The sequence below is a fragment of the Delphinapterus leucas genome, chromosome 7 (assembly GCF_059928025.1).
Source record: "Delphinapterus leucas isolate spDelLeu-1000000601 "Yukka" chromosome 7, BTC_Dleu_Yukka2, whole genome shotgun sequence".
Lineage (NCBI taxonomy): Eukaryota > Metazoa > Chordata > Mammalia > Artiodactyla > Monodontidae > Delphinapterus > Delphinapterus leucas.
Genome location: NC_143135.1, coordinates 89,083,271 through 89,103,955, shown reverse-complemented (window position 1 = coordinate 89,103,955; position 20,685 = coordinate 89,083,271). Strand labels below are relative to the sequence as shown.

At 41.5% G+C, this 20,685-nt stretch overlaps 2 protein-coding genes across 2 annotated transcripts; one reads left to right on the top strand and one right to left on the bottom strand.

Annotated features, from left to right (window-relative positions):
- Window positions 1-6,440: 6,440 nt before the first annotated feature.
- SDHD (succinate dehydrogenase complex subunit D) lies at window positions 6,441-17,815 on the bottom strand. The gene is made up of 4 exons (XM_022558999.3): window positions 17,582-17,815; window positions 14,882-14,998; window positions 12,036-12,180; window positions 6,441-7,437 (listed from the first exon to the last, which is right to left on the bottom strand). Exons 1-4 carry the CDS (start codon window positions 17,631-17,633, stop codon window positions 7,272-7,274), a joined length of 480 nt encoding a protein of 159 aa, XP_022414707.2. The 5' UTR covers window positions 17,634-17,815; the 3' UTR covers window positions 6,441-7,271.
- On the top strand, window positions 17,765-19,785 carry TIMM8B (translocase of inner mitochondrial membrane 8 homolog B). The gene is made up of 2 exons (XM_022559000.3): window positions 17,765-17,900; window positions 19,387-19,785. Exons 1-2 carry the CDS (start codon window positions 17,817-17,819, stop codon window positions 19,552-19,554), a joined length of 252 nt encoding a protein of 83 aa, XP_022414708.1. The 5' UTR covers window positions 17,765-17,816; the 3' UTR covers window positions 19,555-19,785.
- Window positions 19,786-20,685: the final 900 nt, after the last annotated feature.

The following is a 20,685-nucleotide window of genomic DNA, read 5'->3' as shown; positions in this document are numbered from 1 at the left end:
TAACCATTGCTCAGTTTTCTATAGAGTTGTCTTTCTCACTGATTTATTTTCTAAAACACCAGTTAATTAATCTGTAAGTCAATCCATTAAAATGATATTTAACCCATTAAAAGGATAGGTTTGGAGTCAGATAAATCTGTGTTCAATCCTTGTCTCTGGGTATATATTGTCATTTCTAAAATGGGAATGAAGATAATACCTCCTGTCTCATAGGGACACTCATAGAAATGTCATGAGTACTAAATGAGAAAATTCACAGTGTACCTGCTATATAATTATAGGTACCATTTAATGTTTACTATCATTGTTATTATTAGAAATAAAAACACTAACACAGTAATGAATGTTTATATTGGTATAGCATTTTTAAATGTTCTAAGTATTTTAACATCTTTTAAAATCTTTAGAGCAATCCTGTAAAGTAGGTAGGACTTTGCTGAAATAATGCCTCACTTGTGCTCTCTAGGCTCAAAGAGTGAATAGAGTTGCAGGTAAGGTTTTTAGGTCAGAGAGGAGAGAAGACAAAGTCCAGGTAAGCTAGGTCTAGGAGCTAATTTAAATCACACCTTGTACATAATGAGAAAATGCAATGCACAAGGCTGATCCTGAGTTCGACAAATATAAAGAAACGCTGGACGGGGGTTTTGCATAGTGTAACCTAGATGTCACCTAAAGTTTTCCACATTGCATGGGATATTAGATCCCCACCCCAACCCCCAAGATTTCTGCGAATTCCTAGGAGGCTTACATTCTCATATTCATTTCTGGCTCCAAACTCCTTCTTCCAGTGAATTGGTAGAGTTTGTGGATCATCTTGGCATCTAACATGTGCTCTGTAATAAGGATATTGCTTTGACCCTGATAGAAATTCACTCCTGATATAAAATATCCAAAGTAAAATAAAACAAAAACATTATACTCTTTCAAGACATAGTAGATATTACCAAAAATATGTGAGGGACAAAAGAATGAATCATGTTGTCAAAATGGAAAAAAAAATTCAAATTGCACACAGACAATCTTGTCCATCTTTTGGTCACTCCATGACCAGGAATTTTTTTCCCCGGCTATTGTTTCCCCATTGTCCCCCAGATCCCAGCCTCACTCCCTCTTGCCACCTCTTTCCTTATCTGTCCCTCTGATCTCTCCTCTTTCCCAAGTTCCTTCCTGGATTAGTTCTAGGAACTTCAAATTCTCATTCTGTTTTGCAGAACAATTTTTCATACCCCTCAATCTTTGCTCTAAAACTTGGGCTCACATTTGCCTTTCCCAATCATTACATGCTCAGCAGAACAGAAGGGATTTTCATGTAACTAATGTTTTTAGAAGACTTTCTTTGTGTGTTGGCCCCATTCTCTCAGTTATGATTATCCAACACATTTTTTTCCTCCATTACATCATCACTTAAAATTTCATACAGTAGCAACATATTTGTCTCCATGTCTGTCCCCAGTGCTCAAACGCTAACAATAAGTGAACACACTTTCTGGAGAGTAAGGATGAAGGAGGCTCCAGATACCAACATGCTTTAGTCTAAAAACAAAGATTAATATAACCAGCCTACGTCCGCTCACTACTGAAACCCACCCAGCTAATTTCATCAAAGAATACAGAGCAGGAAGAGGCCAACCCTAGCAGGATGATAAAATACGCACTACCTGTGTGTGCACTGTTTCATTTTTTTAATTTATTTTTTAAAATAAATTTATTTATTTTATTTATTTATTTTTGGCTGCGTTGGGTCTTCGTTGCTGCGCGCGGGCTTTCTCTAGTTGCAGCTAGCAAGGGTTACTCTTCGTTGCGGTACACAGGCTTCTCATTGCAGTGGCTTCTCTTTGTTTCAGAGCACGGGCTCTAGGCGCGCAGGCTTCAGTAGTTGTGGCACGCGGGCTCTAGAGCGCAGGCTCAGTAGTTGTGTCGCATGGGCTTAGTTGCTCCGCGGCATGTGGGATCTTCCCGGACCAGGGCTCAAACCCGTGTCCCCTGCATTGGCAGGTGGATTCTTAACCACTGCGTCACCAGGGAAGCCCCACTGTTTTATTTTGTTAATCTATTTTTCTAATTGGAATATATGTTCATTGCCAAAAAATAAACATTACAAAAAGATATAATTAACCATTGTTAATAGTATATGTATATATATATATGCACTATATATACACACAAATTTTCAAAACAAAATTGGAATCAAATTATAACTGCCACACTGTTTTTAATTAAAATATAGGAACATAACTTACACAGCTTAATTTTAAAGGTTAAATGTTTTTATGATGTGTGCACTTTGGGAGGAAGACAAACTATGAGGAACCTTCTACTAAAATTATTCCTTTAAGTCACATTGCTTGGAATGTTAGATTATATCAAAACAGAACCCGACTATATCATCTTCATCAAGCAGTGGACACTTCTTTAACAAGCTATGGTAGCCCAAAAAACAATCTGAACCATTAAGGCATGGTAGAAGATCTCAGTGTGTTGCCATCTCTCTGAATGTGTTAAATGGATCACATTTGCTGCAATGAAATAAACTTTTGAGACTAAAATCTGCAATGAAGTGAAATGTGAACCTTATGAAGAAATACTAAGATTAGTAGGCAAAAAAGGCTTATAATTCTTTTTTTTTGGTGGGGGGGGTACGCGTGCCTCTCACTGTTGTGGCCTCTCCCGTTGCGGAGCACAGGCTCCGGACACGCAGGCCAGCGGCCATGGCTCACGGGGCCAGCCGCTCCGCGGCATGTGGGAGCATGTGGGATCTTCCCGGACCGGGTCACGAACCCGTGTCCCCTGCATCGGCAGGCGGACTCTCAACCACTGCGCCACCAGGGAAGCCCCAGTCATTTTTAAAGAGAAAATTGGTAGTACAGAATAAGATTGATCTTTAAATATAGTTTTTGTGCCTTTATCATTCTCTTGAATCAGTCTTAGCAAAAGTTCCTCACTTCTGAAAGTTTCCTGTTGTGCATATTGTTACTCTAAAGCAAGATGTTTTATGTATTTTGGTATCTTTGACTTAAGCCTATATTTAATAACCAATATTCTCCGACAGGTTTTTTTTGTTGTTGCTGTTGTTCATTTCCTAAACTCAAGGCTTAAATTCAGAATAATAAAATTGTTAAGAGGACTTTTACATCCAAACTTTCTTTGGGGTGTCCTAGATGACTATAGTATTTTCTTACCTCATGAAAGGAGAGATACTAAAAATATTAGTTACGTTTTGTATTCTTCATACTTTGGTTAGCTAAAACACTATATGAGCTGACTTTATTTTTTTTTAATTTATTTATTTATTTTGCCTGCATTGGGTCTTCATTGCTGTGCACGGGCTTTCTCTAGTTGTGGCGAGCAGGGTTTACTCTTCGTTGCGGTGCAGAGTCTTCTCATTGCGGTGGCTTCTCTTGTTGTGGAGCAAGGGCTCTAGGCGCGCGGGCTTCAGTAGTTGTGGCACTCAGGCTCAGTAGTTGTGGCTCGCGGGCTCTAGAGCATAGGTTCAATAGTTGTGGTGCATGGGCTTAGTTGCTCCGTGGCATGTGGGATCTTCCCAGACCAGGGATTGAACCCATGTACCCTGCACTGGCAGGCAGATTCTTAACCACTGAGCCACCAGGGAAGTCCCATGAACTGACTTTAAAATATCCAAGAGCTCTGCTATGGGCTACAGATGTTCAACGGGACTTTTCTTTCTTTAATAACCTATATTCCATTAACCTCTTAATTTTGGACATTCCTAACTATGATAAACCATTCTTGTTGACATGAAAGACAGACTTGTGTTTTAGTGATACCTTACTCAAAAGTAGGAACCACATAAGCTACCTTTTATAATATTATTTCATTGTCTGCTTCCTTTATAACTATTGAGTGCCACTCCAATCTAAATCTAGTTGCCATACTTCCCCTTCATGATAAAGAGTAATTTCAGTATTGTTCAACAGCTGTTAAACTCTAAGCAAGCTCAGCCACGTTTTAAAAGTTATTCTTGTTGTTTAACATTCTTAGGTGCGTCATAGCAAAGTAATTCCTAAAATTTAGTCTGTCATACTGACAAAAAATGCAAGTCTACAAATTCTCTCTCTTCCTGGATATCTCACAAATCCAAAACTTTTGTAGTGACCTATCCCTCCACTACCATATCTAATTTTCCTTCAAAAATTAATGACACGACTTCCCATTTTTCATTTTTTACAACAAAAAAATTGGGCTAGGCTCGCTCCTCTCTCGATCTTTCATACCCCAGTATAACTTATTGATTCTAAGTTCTAGATAACTCTTGAATTTATTTTCATCCTCACTACTACTACCTTCAGAATTCATAATTGCTTTCTGGATCACTGAAATAACCTGTTTCCTCCTTCAAATCCACACTGTGCACAGCTGCCAGCACAACCTATTTAAAATAAACATCTGGGGCTTCCCTGGTAGCGCAGTGGTTGAGAATCCGCCTGCCAATGCAGGGGACACGGGTTCGAGCCCTAGTCCGGGAAGATCCCATATGCCACGGAGCAACTAAGCCCGTGTGCCACAACTACTGAGCCTGTGCTCTAGAGCCTGCAAGCCACAACTACTGAAGCCCGCGCACCTAGAGCCCGTACTCCACAACAAGAGAAGCCACCGCAACGAGAAGCCCGTGCACCGCAACGAAGAGTAGCCCTCGCTTGCCACAACTAGAGAAAAGCCTGTGTGCAGCAGCCAAGAATAAACAAATAAATAAATGTATTAAAAAAATAAAATATACATCTGACCATGTCATTTGCATAATTAACAATCTTCAGTGACTCAGTTCTCTCAATTACTTACCATGGCATAGAAGGTCCTCTACAATCAGTCCCTCTCTACGTTGCAATCGTACCGAATCACATGCAATCTTCTGCCTGATCTACCATCCTCTAGCCTCCTCACACCTCACCCCAGCTTCCTTGGCCTCGCATCAGCTCCTTATCTTTCAGAATCCAGGTCAAGACTCTTGTCTCCCATGAAACTTGCAAGCAAATTCTTCCTGTACCCTTTGTTACATCACTGCTCAATGTGCTTAACTATTCTTGCACTTATTACACTGTACTGCAATCGTTTATCCGTTGCCCCAATTAGACTATGAATTCTTTCTAAGGGGAGAGAAATTCCTACCTCTTTAGCCACAGTACCTGGCACAGTGCCAATCACACAAGATACTTAATACCTACCAAATGAATGTTGACTTCTACAATATGTTTTGAAATTGACTCCTACTTGCCACTGTCACTATATTCTACCTCTATCTTCTTATACATCCTTCTGCCTCTAGTTCATCAACCTTCCTAATGCTGCCTAAATTCCTTCTGAAGCACAATTCTGATCATGTCCTGCCTAACCTCAGAAACGTCTTATTGCTGTTAGACCCTGCCTCATCTTCGCTGCTGCTCCAGCAACTCACGGCAACCCACTGATTTTCCAAAGTGACAGCTCAGCTCCAACCTAATTACAAAACTGACCAGGACGTGGGGCAGGTCCACTCTAACCAGCCTCCACTCTAACATTCAATCATGATCTAATGAAGCTTATTAGCATTAGACACCCTTCCAAAGCCAAACTACGGTCTGATGGTATTGGTGATAGCTACTCTATGGAAAAATCCATTTCCCCACTCCATGTGACAGCAGTTGTGTACTGGGGGCTGGAGGGATGGGGGAGCAGTGGGGGGGGTGGTGAGGAATGACTCTAAGGGGGATCACTATAGAGAATTTTAAAACAATAACGAAACTGACTAAAGGTCAGTCCACTTTTTTATCATCATAATGAACCACCAATTCTAAACCAAGTCAGTAATAAAATACTCCTCCCTGCCAAGGCGGACTGGCCCACCACCATGACTCCTTGGTGAACCACTGCTACTCAGGCATCACCCCCTTCTGAAACCTTTAACCTGCCCCAAAACAGAATTAACCACCTCTTCCTAAACCCTTAATAAATATCCTACAAGGTTGTAAGCACATTAAGGGGACCTTATCTTTAACCTCCAGCATGAACACTTACCCTTCTAGCCAGCTCCCCTTCGATAGTTTGCCTCAGTTATCCAGTAAGGTCCTCAGCGAGTGAAATGCACCAACTCCCATTTCATCTACATTGCTAGATGAAACCACCATGCATTACACTCATCCCTTAAGACCAGACTAACTGCATACAGTATAAAATTTGAATATAAAGGCTGGCAACCGCAGAACACCATAATCTGGACCCAATTCTGATTCCTACTACTCAATCTTATTACCTTCCTCATACCAAACTACTTATACTCAGTATATTTCTGCCTATTACATGTAAGTCTTTTCTGTATTACAGCACTCTGTATCTGATTTACCTAACTGCTAAACTCAGAAGGAAATTTAAACACTCAGTCCTGTTTCCATGCTATAGATGCAATAGACACTCAGTTCTACTGAATAAAACTATGGACAATTAAGACATAAAAGAGTAGAATAAATTTTTATTATACAGCATTTTTATTTTTAAAAAAACTTTACCTTCATAGAATACATTTTCACATTAGAGATTCTCACGGTGGGAAAACAACAACTTATTCCTTACAATTTTATATTTGTGAACAGATTATTTTAGGACCAGTAAAATAAACACATTTGAGGATTAAGTCTCCATTTAGAACCTGTAACAATTTGAAACGTCTATAAAGGGACCTCTTCCCTACATGAAACTTCTCTATATTCAGAAACTCTCCAGGCTCTTCTTCCTAGGATCTAGAAATCAGTAATGTGAAATATCAGCATTTCTAATTTCCAAATCTCCCTAGGACACGTAACCATCAGTAACTGGTATCGACTGAACAGAGGGGGGGATGTTTACAAAAACGAAACACTGCCTAATTTTCTGCGAAGTCTTTACTTATGAATTAACAGTCGTTCCCTTTCTCCATCATCCTAGGACAAATATAGAAGTTTGATCAAATATTGAGAGTAATAAAGCTGAATTCCCTTTAAGAGTCTGATAAATTAACAGGCAAAGGCTCATATATAATGTTTAGTTATACTGTGAGTCTTCTGAGAAGCTCTGAGACACCCCATTAACTCTCCAGAATACAAAACTCAGTCTCACAACTTCTTGGATACAATTTCTCTCAATCTTTCTTCAAAGATTAAACTCTAAACATAACTAGCTGATTAGGAGAAGAGGTTTACCAGCGGACTAATCTGTTACTTCCTTCTTATTGTGAGTTGAAATGGCATCACATAGCAGAGGCAAGCAGGTGTCCAATCAATTCTCAAGGTGTTAAGTCTAAAGGGTCAGAGCTTCCACAGCATAGCCACAGCTTTGCAGATGCCCACATCATGATAGTTGAAATAACAAAGCCCAGCAAAGGTGAACGCCGAGAGCACCAAAAAGCCTGCCTTGGCAGCTTTCTGCAACGCAGCCCCTCGAACATAGTCAGTAACAACTTGTCCAATGCCCCTAAAGAAAAAAAAAATCACAGTACAAATGAAAAACCACAAGTGATGTTAGAAGGCTATTCGGTTAACTTGGCTGCAAAAAAAATAATCAGTCAAGGTCAAAATGCAACTCATGGTAACAAAAATCATAAACCAAAATGAAGGAATCAAGTGTACCCTAACAATATAATAAAGACACCTTCCTATCCTTCAGATTCAATTTTCAAGTCGTTTATATCAAAGACAGTAACTAATTCCTACTCTATTTATAAAATTTTGTTTTTTATTTTTAAACCCAAACAAATGGCCTACAGACTTTTTCATTAATTGAAAAAGAATTTATTAAGCAGATATTATGTGCCAGAATCTGTTACAGATGTTGAGAGTACAGCAAATAAGACAGCATTCCTGCCCTTATGGAACAAACATTTTAGTGAAGAGAAAGAAAAAGTACGTAAGTGCTATGAAGAAATATTTTAGAAAGGATAGCTTGAATGAAAAGAACATCCCAAACAAAAGTAACAATGACCTCGGCATCTCTGAGGAATCGTAAAAAGGTTATGTGGCTGGAGAACAGGGAGACCAGAAGGCAGGGGCAGATCGCATAGGGGCTTGAAGGTCATAACAAGGAGTTTGAATTTTACTTGAAATACAACGGGAAACCACAGCTGTGCTTTAAGTAGGCAGTGACCAAAGTAAGCAGTGACCTAATTTTACTTTTTAAATAACAGTTCTATTGAGATATAATTCACGTACCATAAAATTAACAATTCTGTGGCTTTTAGTATACTCACACAGAGTTGTGCAACACCATCACTGTTTAATCCCAGAACATTTTCATCAGAAACAAACTCTGTACCCTTTAGCCCATTAGGCAATCACTAATTTGTTTCTGTCTCTACATATTTGCTAATTCGGGACACTTTCCATAAATGAAATCATACAATATACGGCCTTTCGTGTTGAGTTTCTTTCACTCAGCATAACATTTTCAAGGTTCAGCCATGTTGCACCACGGATCAGCACTTTAGTCTTTGTATGGCCAAATAATATTCCTTTGTAAAAACATATCACATTTTGTTTAGCTATTCATCAATTAAGACACATCTGGACTGTTTCGCCTCTTTGGCTATTATATAATAACAACACTGCTATGAACATTATTGTACAAGTTTTTGTGTGCGTGGGGACATATGTTTTCAATCTTGGTAGGTATACACCTAAAAGTGAAATTGCCAAGTCATATAGCAACTCTCTGTTGTTAACTCATATTATAACTCTTTGTTATAATAACTTTTGTTAGACCTGCCAAACTGTTTTCCAAGGTAGCCGCAACGTTTTACATTCCCAGCAGAGATATATGAGGACTCCCACTTCTCAACACTCATTATTGTCCATCTTTTTGATTACAGCCATCCTGGTAAAGTGTAAAGTGGTGTAAAGTGGTATCTCAATGATGTGTAAAGTCGGTGTAAAGCGTAAAGTGGTATAAAGTGTAAGGTGTAAAGTGGTATCTCAATGAGGTTTTGATTTGCATTTCTCTAATAACAAACAATGTTGAGCATTTTTTCATGTGCTTATTTTCCATTTGCATATCTTCTTTGGATAAATGTAATTTTACCTTTTAAAAAGGTCACTCTGGCTATATGTGGTGAAAGGACAGTGCGGGCAGAAGGGTGGCAAGAACAGAAATAAAAAACTAGTTAGGAAGCAGCCGGAGTAGCCTAGGCAAGGCTGCTGGCTTAACTTGGCTCAGACTATGTTCTGAGGAGAGAACTAACACAAGCTGATGGACTGGTTGTGGGGTTAAGACAAAAAGTAATACCTAGAATGACTCCCAGGATTTTTGGCTTGAACAACAAGATTTAATTGAATTAGGGAAGAACGGGAGAGAAGGAGGTTTTGAGGGGAAATCAAGAGAGATTTCGGGGGGGGGGCGAAAAGAGTGATTTTTGGCAATATTAAATTTGGGATGACTATTAGACATCCAAGTGGATAAGTCGGTCAGACAACTGGAAATACAAGTCCGCAGCTCAGGAAAAGAAGTCTGATCTGAGCTCACCCTAGAAAAGTGTGTAAACAGAGAAATTTTAAAAAGTCTAGAATGAGCCTGGAGATCAGACCTTTATTATTCAGAGGTCAGGCAAGAGGAAAAGGAGCTGACAGAGGAGACTGAGAAAGTACAGCTGGTAAGGTAGAAGAAAACAAGGTGAGTATGGCATCTAGGAAGCCAAAGAAAATTTACTTAAGGAGAAAACGGTCGATTAACTTGAATGCTGCTGAGTTTCAAGTGGAGGACAGAGAATGGACAACTGGATTTGGAAAAAATGAAGGTCTTTAGTGATTTTGATAAGAATGATTTCAGTTACACAGTTGGGATAAAAAGCCCAATTAATGTGGGTTAAAAAAGATGGGATGCTGGGCCTCCCTGGTGGCGCAGTGGTTGAGAGTCCACCTGCTGACGCAGGGGACACGGGTTCGTGCCCCGGTCCGGGAAGATCCCACATGCTGCGGAGCGGCTGGGCCCGTGAGCCATGGCCGCTGAGCCTGCGCGTCCGGAGCCTGTGCTCCACAACGGGAGAGGCCACAACAGTGAGAGGCCTTCGTACTGCCAAAAAAAAAAGAAAAAAAACCCAGCAGATTGGATGCTAAGGAACTAGTGCACAATTATAGACAATTCTTTCAAGTCTTTTCTGTGTATGTTTGAAAAAGGAAGAGAGAATCAGTAAGGTAATTGGAGAAGTCAATCGTAATTTTTAGAATGTATGACTTTAGGGCTTCCCTGGCGGTCCAGTGGTTAAGACTCCACACTTCCACTTCAGGGGGCACTGTTTGGGGAACTAAGATCCCATATGCCACATAGCACGGCCAAAAAAGAAAAAGTATGACTTTAGATTTATCTCTTATTCTGATTTTTCACCGATTTAGATGGATCTCCTTTCAAGAAACACACATCAGAGAAATCCTACTGTAGCTGTGAGCTAGTATTTCCATATGCAACTGGAATCTTCTATTGTGAGAGGTCTATCTGGTTAAAGGGTAATTCTAACCAACCCTAGAAAACTAGGTAAGCAAAATCACCTTTAATACTAGCTAGAAAATGATTCTGACAAGTTACTTAACTTCCCTGGGGTTTAGTTTCTACAACTGTAAAACAAGAGCGTTGGTTAAGATACTCCCCCAAGTGCTTTCAGTTCTAACAATCCAAAAAAAACCTCCCCCACCCATGACAGCATATTGTCCTTGCAAAACAACACACAAGGGACAACTTAAGGAACCCAATTGTTATTAACAAACTTTCTAGAAGGTTCATTAACTTAGAAAGTCTAACAAACTACACTGGGTAAAATAAATAAAAACTGGAAATTCATCCATTCGACAAATATTTACTTAGTGCTATGTGTGAGATACTGCCCTAGGCACTAAAGATACAACAACAAATAAAAACAGTCAAAACTCCTATTATATTTCTTTTTTTAAAAAGAGCAAAACTGAACTATAGTGTCTAGTGATGCACATTTGGGTAATAAAACTATGATGAAATGTAAGACAACGATTGCTATAAAAATCAGGATAAAATTTTTTCTGGTGGGGGGGATGTTGAACCATTATGACTGAGATACAACACAAGGAGAGGCTCCTGCAGTAGATAGCAAAGGTCTATTTCTTGACCTGGGGGCGGGTATTACTGTTATAATAATTCACTAAGCCATAGATTTGATTCTTATGATTTTCTGTATCTGTGCTTTCATTCTCGTGAGGGGAGACAAGAAATATACAAGATAATAAACAGATGATAAAGTATATTAGAATGAAATAAGTGCTACTGAGACAATAAAGACAGGGGAGAGGGATAAGGAATGCTGGGAGAGACACTGCAATTTTGAGTAAGTCGTTAGAGACGGCTTCATTGAGAAGGTAACATTTAAGATGTGAAGGAAATGAGGCAACAAGCCAAGTACATAACTAGGAAAAGTTTCAAGTAGAAGGAACTGTAAGAGTAAAGCCCTGAGGCCTGGAGTGACCCAGGTGTGTTCAAGAATTAGCAAGGAAGCCAGTGTGAATGTGACAGTAAATGGTTGCAAATGAGGAAAGAAAGAGGGGGCAAGACCATATAGAGTCTGTAGATCACTGTAAGAACTCTGCCTTTTAGTTTAAGTAAGATTAGGAGACAATGAAGGGTTTCGAGGAGTGTCTGGACCTGTCTTAATATTTTAACAGGATCACAGGGGCTGCTGTGTTGAGAACAGACAGGAGACCAGTTAGGAGACTACTTCTGGAATCAAGCATGATGACCAGGTTTGGGGCTTGAACAAACAGAAGAATGGAAACGTCATTAATTCAAATGGGCAAGAATACTGGAGGAAGAGATCTGGGGAAGATCAGGAACTCACTTTTATGACATGCTGTGTTCAAAATGCGTACAGATATGAAAGCGAAGACATCAAATAGGCAGGTGGATACATAAATCTGGGCGTATAAATAGTTTACATATGTTTTAAGGTTCTCTTCAGATCTTCAGTATCTCAACCAACTTCTCCCTCATATGCAATAGTGAGACAAGCTCACAGCAAACAAATTGAGCAGACAATGTAATACTGAAAGGACTGCTGTACTTGCCAGTGACTATGAAGAGTGAGGGCTGCAGCCAGAGAGTAGTCCACCACAGAGCAAGGATTCAAATAAGCAGCTGGAATTAGGCCCAGGAGCAAAACACTGACAACCCTCTCACCAGTCCAGTGGAGAGACGCAGCCTTGGAACCAGCTGTAGAAAGGAAGGATGAGATTCATAAGAGTTGCAGGGGGAAACACACATCTCAATATTTGCCACAAAATAACCCACTGACATAATGGCAAACAGAATGCATGGAAGACTTAACTCTGAGCATAAACAGGGTAAGATAAAGGTAAGTGAGAGATGCAATCTCCTTTCTTTGAAGTCTTTCAGCACAGGGTGTCTCAACACCTACATATGTTAATCAGAAGACACATCCACTTTGCTTCTTGCCACTATAGGCAAGAAGATGGACAAAATATCTTTGCAGAATTACCAATCTTGGACTTAAGTGTAATAGACAGATACCTTATGAATATAAGTTGGTGACACCTATGGAATTCCTTTAAAACATCACTCTTTTGTTTACACCTAATCAAAAGTAAAGTAATATTGTAAGTAAAGTAATATTAAAGTAAGTAAAGTAATATTAAAAATCCTCCCAAAAGAAAATTAAACCAGCCAACTCAAAGAGAAGCAAAGTTCTCGGGCTTCCCTGGTGGCGCAGTGGTTAAAAATCTGCCTGCCAGGGGCTTCCCTGGTGGTGCAATGGTTGAGAGTCCGCCTGCCGATGCAGGGGACACGGGTTCATGCCCCGGTCCAGGAGGATCCCACATGCCGCGGAGCCGCTGAGCCTGCGCTCCGCAACGGGAGAGGCCACAACAATGAGAGGCCCACGTACTGGGGAAAAAAAAAATCTGCCTGCCAATGCAGGAGACACGGGTTCGAGCCCTGGTCTGGGAAGATCCCACATGCTGAGGAGCAACGAAGCCCATGTGCCACAACTACTGAGCCTTCACTCTAGAGTCCGTGAGCCACAACTACTGAAGCCCACGTGCCTAGAGCCCGTGCTCTGCAACAAAAGCCACTGTGATGAGAAGCCCGCACACCGCAACAAAGAGTAGCCCCTGCCCGCCGCAACTAGAGGAAGACCGCCCGCAGCAACGAAGACCCAACAGAGCCAAAAATAAATAGATAGAAGCAAAGTTCTAATGTCAACTTTTAGGGTCATGGTTCTTCTTCTGTTCCGTTACTTATAAATAGCCAAAAATAGATATGGAATGTGAAAACTTCTTTTATTTATTTTTTTTATACATTTATTTATTTTTGGCTACACTGGGTTTTCATTGCTGTGCACGGGCCCTCTCATCCAAGTTGCGGTGAGTGGGGACCACTCTTCGTTGCGGTGCGCAGGCTTCACACTGTGGTGGTTTCTCTTGTTGCGGAGCACGGGCTCTAGATGCACAGGCTTCAGCAGTTGTGGCTCACAGGCTCAGCTGTTCCGCGGCATACGGGATCTTCCTGGACCAGGGCTCGAACCCGTATCCCCTGCACTGGCAGGTGGGTTGCTAACCACTGGACCACCAGGGAAGTCCCTGAAAACTTCTTTTAAACAAGTGAAAATAAAATGGGCTTTAAACATCTCTTTGAGAGCCTCTACCTTTTTTTGGTTACACACCCCATTGGGAATCTAATAAAAGGATGGAGCTACTTCCTGGAAAAGTGCACATAGATACACACATTAAAAACTGTGTAGGGGTACTTCCCTGGCAGTCCAGTGCTTAAGACTCTGCGCTCCCAATGCAGGTTTGATCCCTGGTCAGGGAAGTAAGATCCCACATGTTGCGCAGTGTGGCCAAAAAATTAAAAAAAAAAAAAACAACTGTGTAGGGACTTCCCTGGTGGCACAGCGGTTAAGAATCTGCCTGCCAATGCAGGGGACACGGGTTTGAGCCCTCGTCCGGGAAGATCCCACATGCCGCAGAGCAACTAAGCCCGGGCGCCACAACTACTGAGCATGCGCTCTAGAGCCAGGAGCCACAACTACTGAGCCCACGTGCCTAGAGCCCGTGCTCCACAACAAGAGAAACCACTGCAATGAGAAGACCGCACACCACAATGAAGACTAGCCCCTGCTCGCCACAACTAGAGAAAGCCTGTGTGCAGCAATGAAGACCCAGTGCGGCCATAAATAAATAAATTTTAAAAATAAAGACTGTGTATACAACTTTGGGGGACCTTCCTTTAGTCCCATGCACCCCAAGTTAAAACCACTCTGCTAAATCTAACTGAACAAAGTTCAGAAACAAAAACTTTTCAAAGATAACATAATTCTAAAAAGCAGGAAAACTATACTTGCCTAATTACTCATAACTCAGATGCAATTATAACTGGTAGACTTAAGAATCAAAAGAAGTCTTCTCTGTAAAACACTGATCTTTCTAGACTTTAAAAATGAAAATATAGTTAACCTGTTATTCACCTACAGATTTTCTAAGATTTAATACCTAAACAGTATTCATCCAAGAAATGCCATGATTTTAATATCAACCTAAATAAAAATAAGCATGTCAATTACAGCTATAAATATGCATGATTTTTTAAACTGTCTACTATTCCAAATTATTTGGATCTGGCTCCTCTCCATTAGCTACATAAATAAAAGTAACTAAACTATATTGAACAGACTCTTCCTACAGAACTATTTTCTTTTTAAAAAATTAAAAAAGTTAAAAAGACTTAGACCAGAAGTTTCTGTATGAGTGTAAATGGCATGATTCAACCACGCTAGCATTGTGTGCCCAGGTGTAGGCTAGGTCTTCATTTGACAGAGTTGGACACAAGAGTTCCTCTCAGAGACAGCAAGTCCTGCCAAAGGCATGATAATCAGCCCAGATGAAGATGGACATACAATGGTGGCTGGGTGACAGGTGAATGTGCTGTATTCCACACCATCCTGGGGTTGAGCGGTCCTGGAGAAATGCTGAGACATGAGCCGGTCTGACCACTGGGGTTCGGAGGAAGAGAGCTAAGGAAAGAGACATAAGGGGGATCATAAGCACCTCTCCTTTAACAGGATTGACAGACTTTCTAAATGACCATAGGCAAGCGATTTAACCCCAAACAGGGAATGACCAACTCATCTGTAAAATGAGGATAGCGTCTGTTTCACTGGGTTGCTATGAGATTAGACTAAGTAGCCATGGAAATATTGAAAAATCAATGAACACTTACATAAAAGGGCTTCACTTTGACTAATTAAAAAAAATAACTTATAGCTCCTTTCTTCTCCCATTTATTCATCTATTCATCCAACAAACATTTAATACATGCAAGATTATGCTCTGCACTAGAGCAAAAGAGATAAAAGACAAAGTCTTTGTCTTCAGGGAATTCAGTCTAGTTTGGGAAATACCATCTTCCTTTTCAAGATCAATTTCTCTGCTTGCACTCTTGAACCCATCCCTTTCTGTCCTCCTTTAGATCTTGTCTCTTGGTTTAAAAATAGGCAGACCTAGGTACACCCAACCCTACCAATGCTGCTGTGAGACGATGAGCAATTAAGTTAAATAGGCTCTCCAAGAGTCAATGTCCTCTCTTTTGTAAAATGAAAATACTGGTATTTACTTCATAATACAACGTTGAAAATTTTAAAATATATGTAAAATGTTCAGCATAATTCCCAGAATGTTATAAGCACTCGATAAAATGTAATTTCTCTCCTGTATCTTTAACCTCTCCTTCCTTCCTACTGACCATTTTCCCTCAACTGATGTAATATAATTAACCCTTCCCTTGACCCTATGTCCTCTAATGCCCATGCACTCTTCCCCTGCTCCCTTTCTTCACTTTCCAAACATGCTTCTTTAAAGTGTTGTCTAAATCACCTCAACTTCCTCATTTCCTTATCATTCTTCAACTCTGAAACTCGTCTTTATCCCCACCAAAGCTGCTTTAGTAAGTCACCAATGGTCTCCTGTGGCCACATCCAATACACACTGTTTAGTCTTCATCTTATTGGGCTTTCTGCATCACGTGGCACTGGTGGCCTCTCCTCCCTTCTCTTCTCTGAAAGAACTCTCTTCGGCTTCTCCTTTTGATTCTCTCCTCTGCAGCTGCTCTTAAATGTCTGCCCAGGATTCCATCATCTGCCCATTGCTCTCCTTGCTTCCTATGCCACCCCTAGACATTTTGTCCACTCAACTCCTAGTGCCTTTAAGCTGATGAAACCCAACTCTGTATCCCCAGGCCTGATATCTCTCCAGAGTTTCAGAAGTTTAAGTGCCTAGAAGGCCTCTCCCCTGAGATACCCCACATGGTCCTCAAACTTACCATGGCAAAAACTAAAATCACCCTTCAACTCACTTTCTCATTTAAACTTGCCCCCCATCTACATGCTTACCACTTTATTTAATGACATCCCAGCCACTCTTTCACTTTACCCAGAAATCTGGAAGTCATGTAGGACATTCCCTCTAAATTCAGTCAAATGCCAAATCATACTGATGTATCTCCTAACATTTCCTGAGACAATCTTCTCTTATGTACAACTTTCCAAGTTCAGGACCTCACCATCCTTGCCAACACGGCTACAACAGTGTCTCAACTCATCTCCCTGACTTATGTCTTAGCCTGCCCCATTTCCCATGATGGCCATCTACCACATTGTTACCAAAGTGGTCAATGTAAACTGCAAATCTATGTCAAACCTTTCAAGGGCTCCCCTTCACACGAAGTAAAATGCATACTCCAAATCAAGACAAGTTCTTCTGTGATTTGACTTCAGTTCACCTTTCCAGAACCATCTCACTCCTCATCTTGAGCTTCACACTCTAATATCTGATTTGTTTTGTTTTCTCTCATAACAAGCAGTTTCTACACCTTCATCATTCTTTTGCTCATCCCAGTAGCCCTAACTGTAATGCCCTTCTTCCTGTGGCCTTCCTTACCCTCAACACTCAAATCAGGCACACCTTCTTCAAGAACCCAGACAGGGTGATCCTTCCAAAACACACAGCTAATATATTCTTCCTCTGGACTGGCATACAATTTACTTACTGCACAGTTTTCACTTTATGTTACATTATGCTTATATGTGTTTTCTCTACAAAAACGAAAACTCTTTGAGGGCTGGAACTATGTTTTTTCACATTTGTAACCCAACCATACTACAGTGCCTAGTATAACACAAATGCCCACTTCTATAATTATCGAACTCAACTCCAAGGGAAATAGGCAAGACGTGGATTGGGACTTTGACCCTGACACTCTTGCGATTCAGGAAGGGAGCACTCTAAAAACAGCGAATGGGGAGAAAAAGAGAACTCATGTGAATAGCCTCTGCAAGACTATAACTTTCAAATTACCCCATCACCACGTCAGCCCAGAGCAGGGGAGATACGCTCTCGGGTAAACATCTGGGCCCGCAGGCAACGCTGGTGATGCCTTGGTTTCGGCAGGAGACAGAGCTGCCAAAGGGGAGGAGGAGGGACACCCCCGCCCCGCCCCACCCCCGCTCAAAAGGTCTCACCGCCCAGCAAACGAATCCTCACCGCATTCCCTTCCCCGGCTGGAGGTTGTGCTAAACACCTCCAGCTGCCAGGATCCTCACCTCGCCCACCTCCGGCACCGCAGAGGACACTCAGCCTCCAGAGAGTCGCCATGTCGCTCGGGAAGGCTCAAGGTCATCCAGCAACCCGGAAGCAGTCATATGACAACATCCACCCGCAACGACGAAACAAAACGAGGAAACGGAAAACGCCGGGTGAACCGGAAGTCGGTGTTGGCTCGGTCCCGCCGCACATGCGCACACGGCTCGTCGGAAGGTCCCGAGCTCGACGCAGGCAATGGCGGAGCTGGGTGAGGCGGATGAAGCGGAGTTGCAGCGCCTGGTGGCGGCGGAACAGCAGAAGGCGCAGTTCACTGCACAGGTGCGGGGACAGGGACCAGTGTGAAGAGAAAAGAGGGTGAAGTACAGGTTCCGGGCACCCGCGGAGCTCTGAACGGTGGCGGGGCGGTGCGGTGCGGCCGCCCTATGCTCCGTGCCTGCTGCGCCCGGTTCTGCTCACGAAAGAAACGAGTCACTCCTGCCGGTGGTGACCCGTAGTGCTCAGGTACTCTCTAAGCAAGCCTGTAGTGGGGGGAAAGAGAAGGTGTAAAGCGAAGAAAGGCTCGGGCGACACAAAGGCACGGGAGCCTAGCTTGGCGGTGAGCTCTCTGGGCTGGCATTCGGAAGATTCCGGTTCTAAGCTTGCCTCTGCCCCTTACAGGTCACGTGCCCATAGACAAAACGCCCGTCCACTGTAAGTCTTGGTTTCGCAGTCGCCCGCTGCCTCACTGGATATCAAGTATCATATGCAATAATGTACTGGAAAACGATAGAGCAGTAGAGCATTATTGGATCAAGGTGGGCTCTGAAGTAGTCGGTCTAGACCGTTAGTTTAGAAAAAGAGTTTTGGAGCATGGTTCCAACCGCGGCGTTGCCCCTTTCTAGCTGCATGACTAACCCTAAACCTAATTACTTAACCGTGCCTCTTAAACGGAGGTGATAGTCATCTTTTAGGACCGCAGAAAGGATTGACTGCTTAGTACCCAGCCTCCCAAAGTAGTTAAGCCCTTGGTAAATGGTTATTCCCCCGTGTTGGGGGGGGGGGGAGGGGTGGGAAGGGGAGAGTTCGCTGAATATGAGTAGCAAGAACCCTGGTTAGAAATCTTTGGGTGCTGAATATTACGAAAGTGCACACATTTTCTGTGCTGTGTGTGCATTTTTCTGTAGATTGGGCCGGTAACCTTCATCGGATTCTCAGATATGTCCATGACCCCAAAAAGGTTAAGAACTACTTAAGAATAGGTTTAGAATGCGATGAGTGCAGTGGTTTGGGGGAATTAATTGGTACCATAGCCTCCCAGCTTACGCTGGTGCTAGTTTGGAAATATAAAAGAAGGTATTAATCCTGCCTGAGATTTTCTATCTGATTAAGGAAGTGACACAATTAGAAAATAATAGGCAGTGCTCTCAAGGAGGTAATAATTTAAATTGTGGAAAAATCTTTAGGGAGGAATATTGAGAGTCAAGTTGAGTATGCTGTGTGTGGACCTCACTGAAACAGATGGGTTGGGTGTTAAATAAGGGAGTGCCCTCAGTGGCTAACAGAGAAACTGATGCATTAGGGTGACTTGATGGAAAGTACATATTTTTTAATTTCTAAGAAAAATAGAAAAGGAGAGGATAAAAGGATTGTTTCAATGTAGGGATGAGGAGTTGGTCCATATTGGTGACAAATTAGAAGTGAGGAGAGAGTCAAAGAATAGTTTAGTCAGGTGACAGAAAATGAGAAAAATGGGAAGGAAATAAGAAAATTCATAGTTAGGCCTGTCTGCAGACCCCAAGTTGTTACTATTTTTCTTTCTTCTTAGGTGCATCACTTCATGGAGTTATGTTGGGATAAATGTGTGGAGAAGCCAGGGAATCGCCTAGACTCTCGCACTGAAAATTGTCTCTCTAGCTGTGTGGACCGCTTCATTGACACTACTCTTGCTATCACCAGTCGGTTTGCCCAGATTGTACAGAAAGGAGGGCAGTAGGCCATCCCGTGGGAGAATGACTGAAGAAGCAAAAGACTTATTATTAAGCAGGTTGAAGGGCCAGCAGGGGAATGTTGTCAACCCATTGTCAGGTTAACTTCAGGCTGTTACCAAGCCTGTTGGTGCTAAAAAGTAAGAGATCAAATGTTCAAAAAGTGAAATTTATTTATTGGGAATTCAGAAATTCCATCTTGTATCACAACAATTATTCAATAAATGTGAATTCTCCAACTCTCTTTTTTTAAATCCCATTTTAGGGTTTAATATATAGATCTCTGATTGGCAGGAACATTAGAAACAACTATGTTCCAAGGCCAATAGTGCAAATGAGAGATCTTAGGTTTTGAAGAGCCACCCTAAGCCATATTTAAGGGGGCTGGAAGAACCATCAAAGCCTTACCCTAAGGCATAGAAGAGAATTTGGGGTTGAGAAAGGTGAAGAACAGAAAACAGCTTTATTGCTTATACAGGACCAAGAAAAGGTAAACATGGCAAAAACGAGAACAAGCAAAATGTGTATTCATTGGGAAGAGGCCTGCTAGTATGAGAGGAAGGGAAGGTCAAGACCCAAACAGAACCAACTTCCTGGAGAAGCCTTGTTCCAATGGCCCATCTTCCTGAGTCTGTGCTTAGAATCAGTACTTTAATAGCACAGAAACTATGCTTAAAAAAAAAAAAAAAAAAAATCCATGTAGAAAACTCCTTCCCACGAAGATTTCACTTGCTCCAAGAAAAAAACAATTGCATTAGGTTAAGAGGTAGTAATTATATAGACTATTCATCCCTGCTTGGGCCACTAATAATCCCAAAAGTAAAAATATGCACCATGGGACATCAACAATTGAGTACCAAAGTATTAATATTTCAAATAAATATCCCAAAAAGTAGCACCTGCTTATAATCAAGGGATAGGGAACCTCTGGCCAACCATGTATTTTATGACTAAGCATTTTATTAGAAATCTGTTCTGTAAAGAGAACAAATTTAATAGTTAAGAACTACAAAATATTACCACCTCATGGAATGTTGTCATAGTCTATTGCTGGTGTCATACAGTCATGCTACCATGAAGTATTTCTGTATTACACATAGGGAAAGTAAGGCCAGGGAGGTTGACTTACCTGCTCCGGA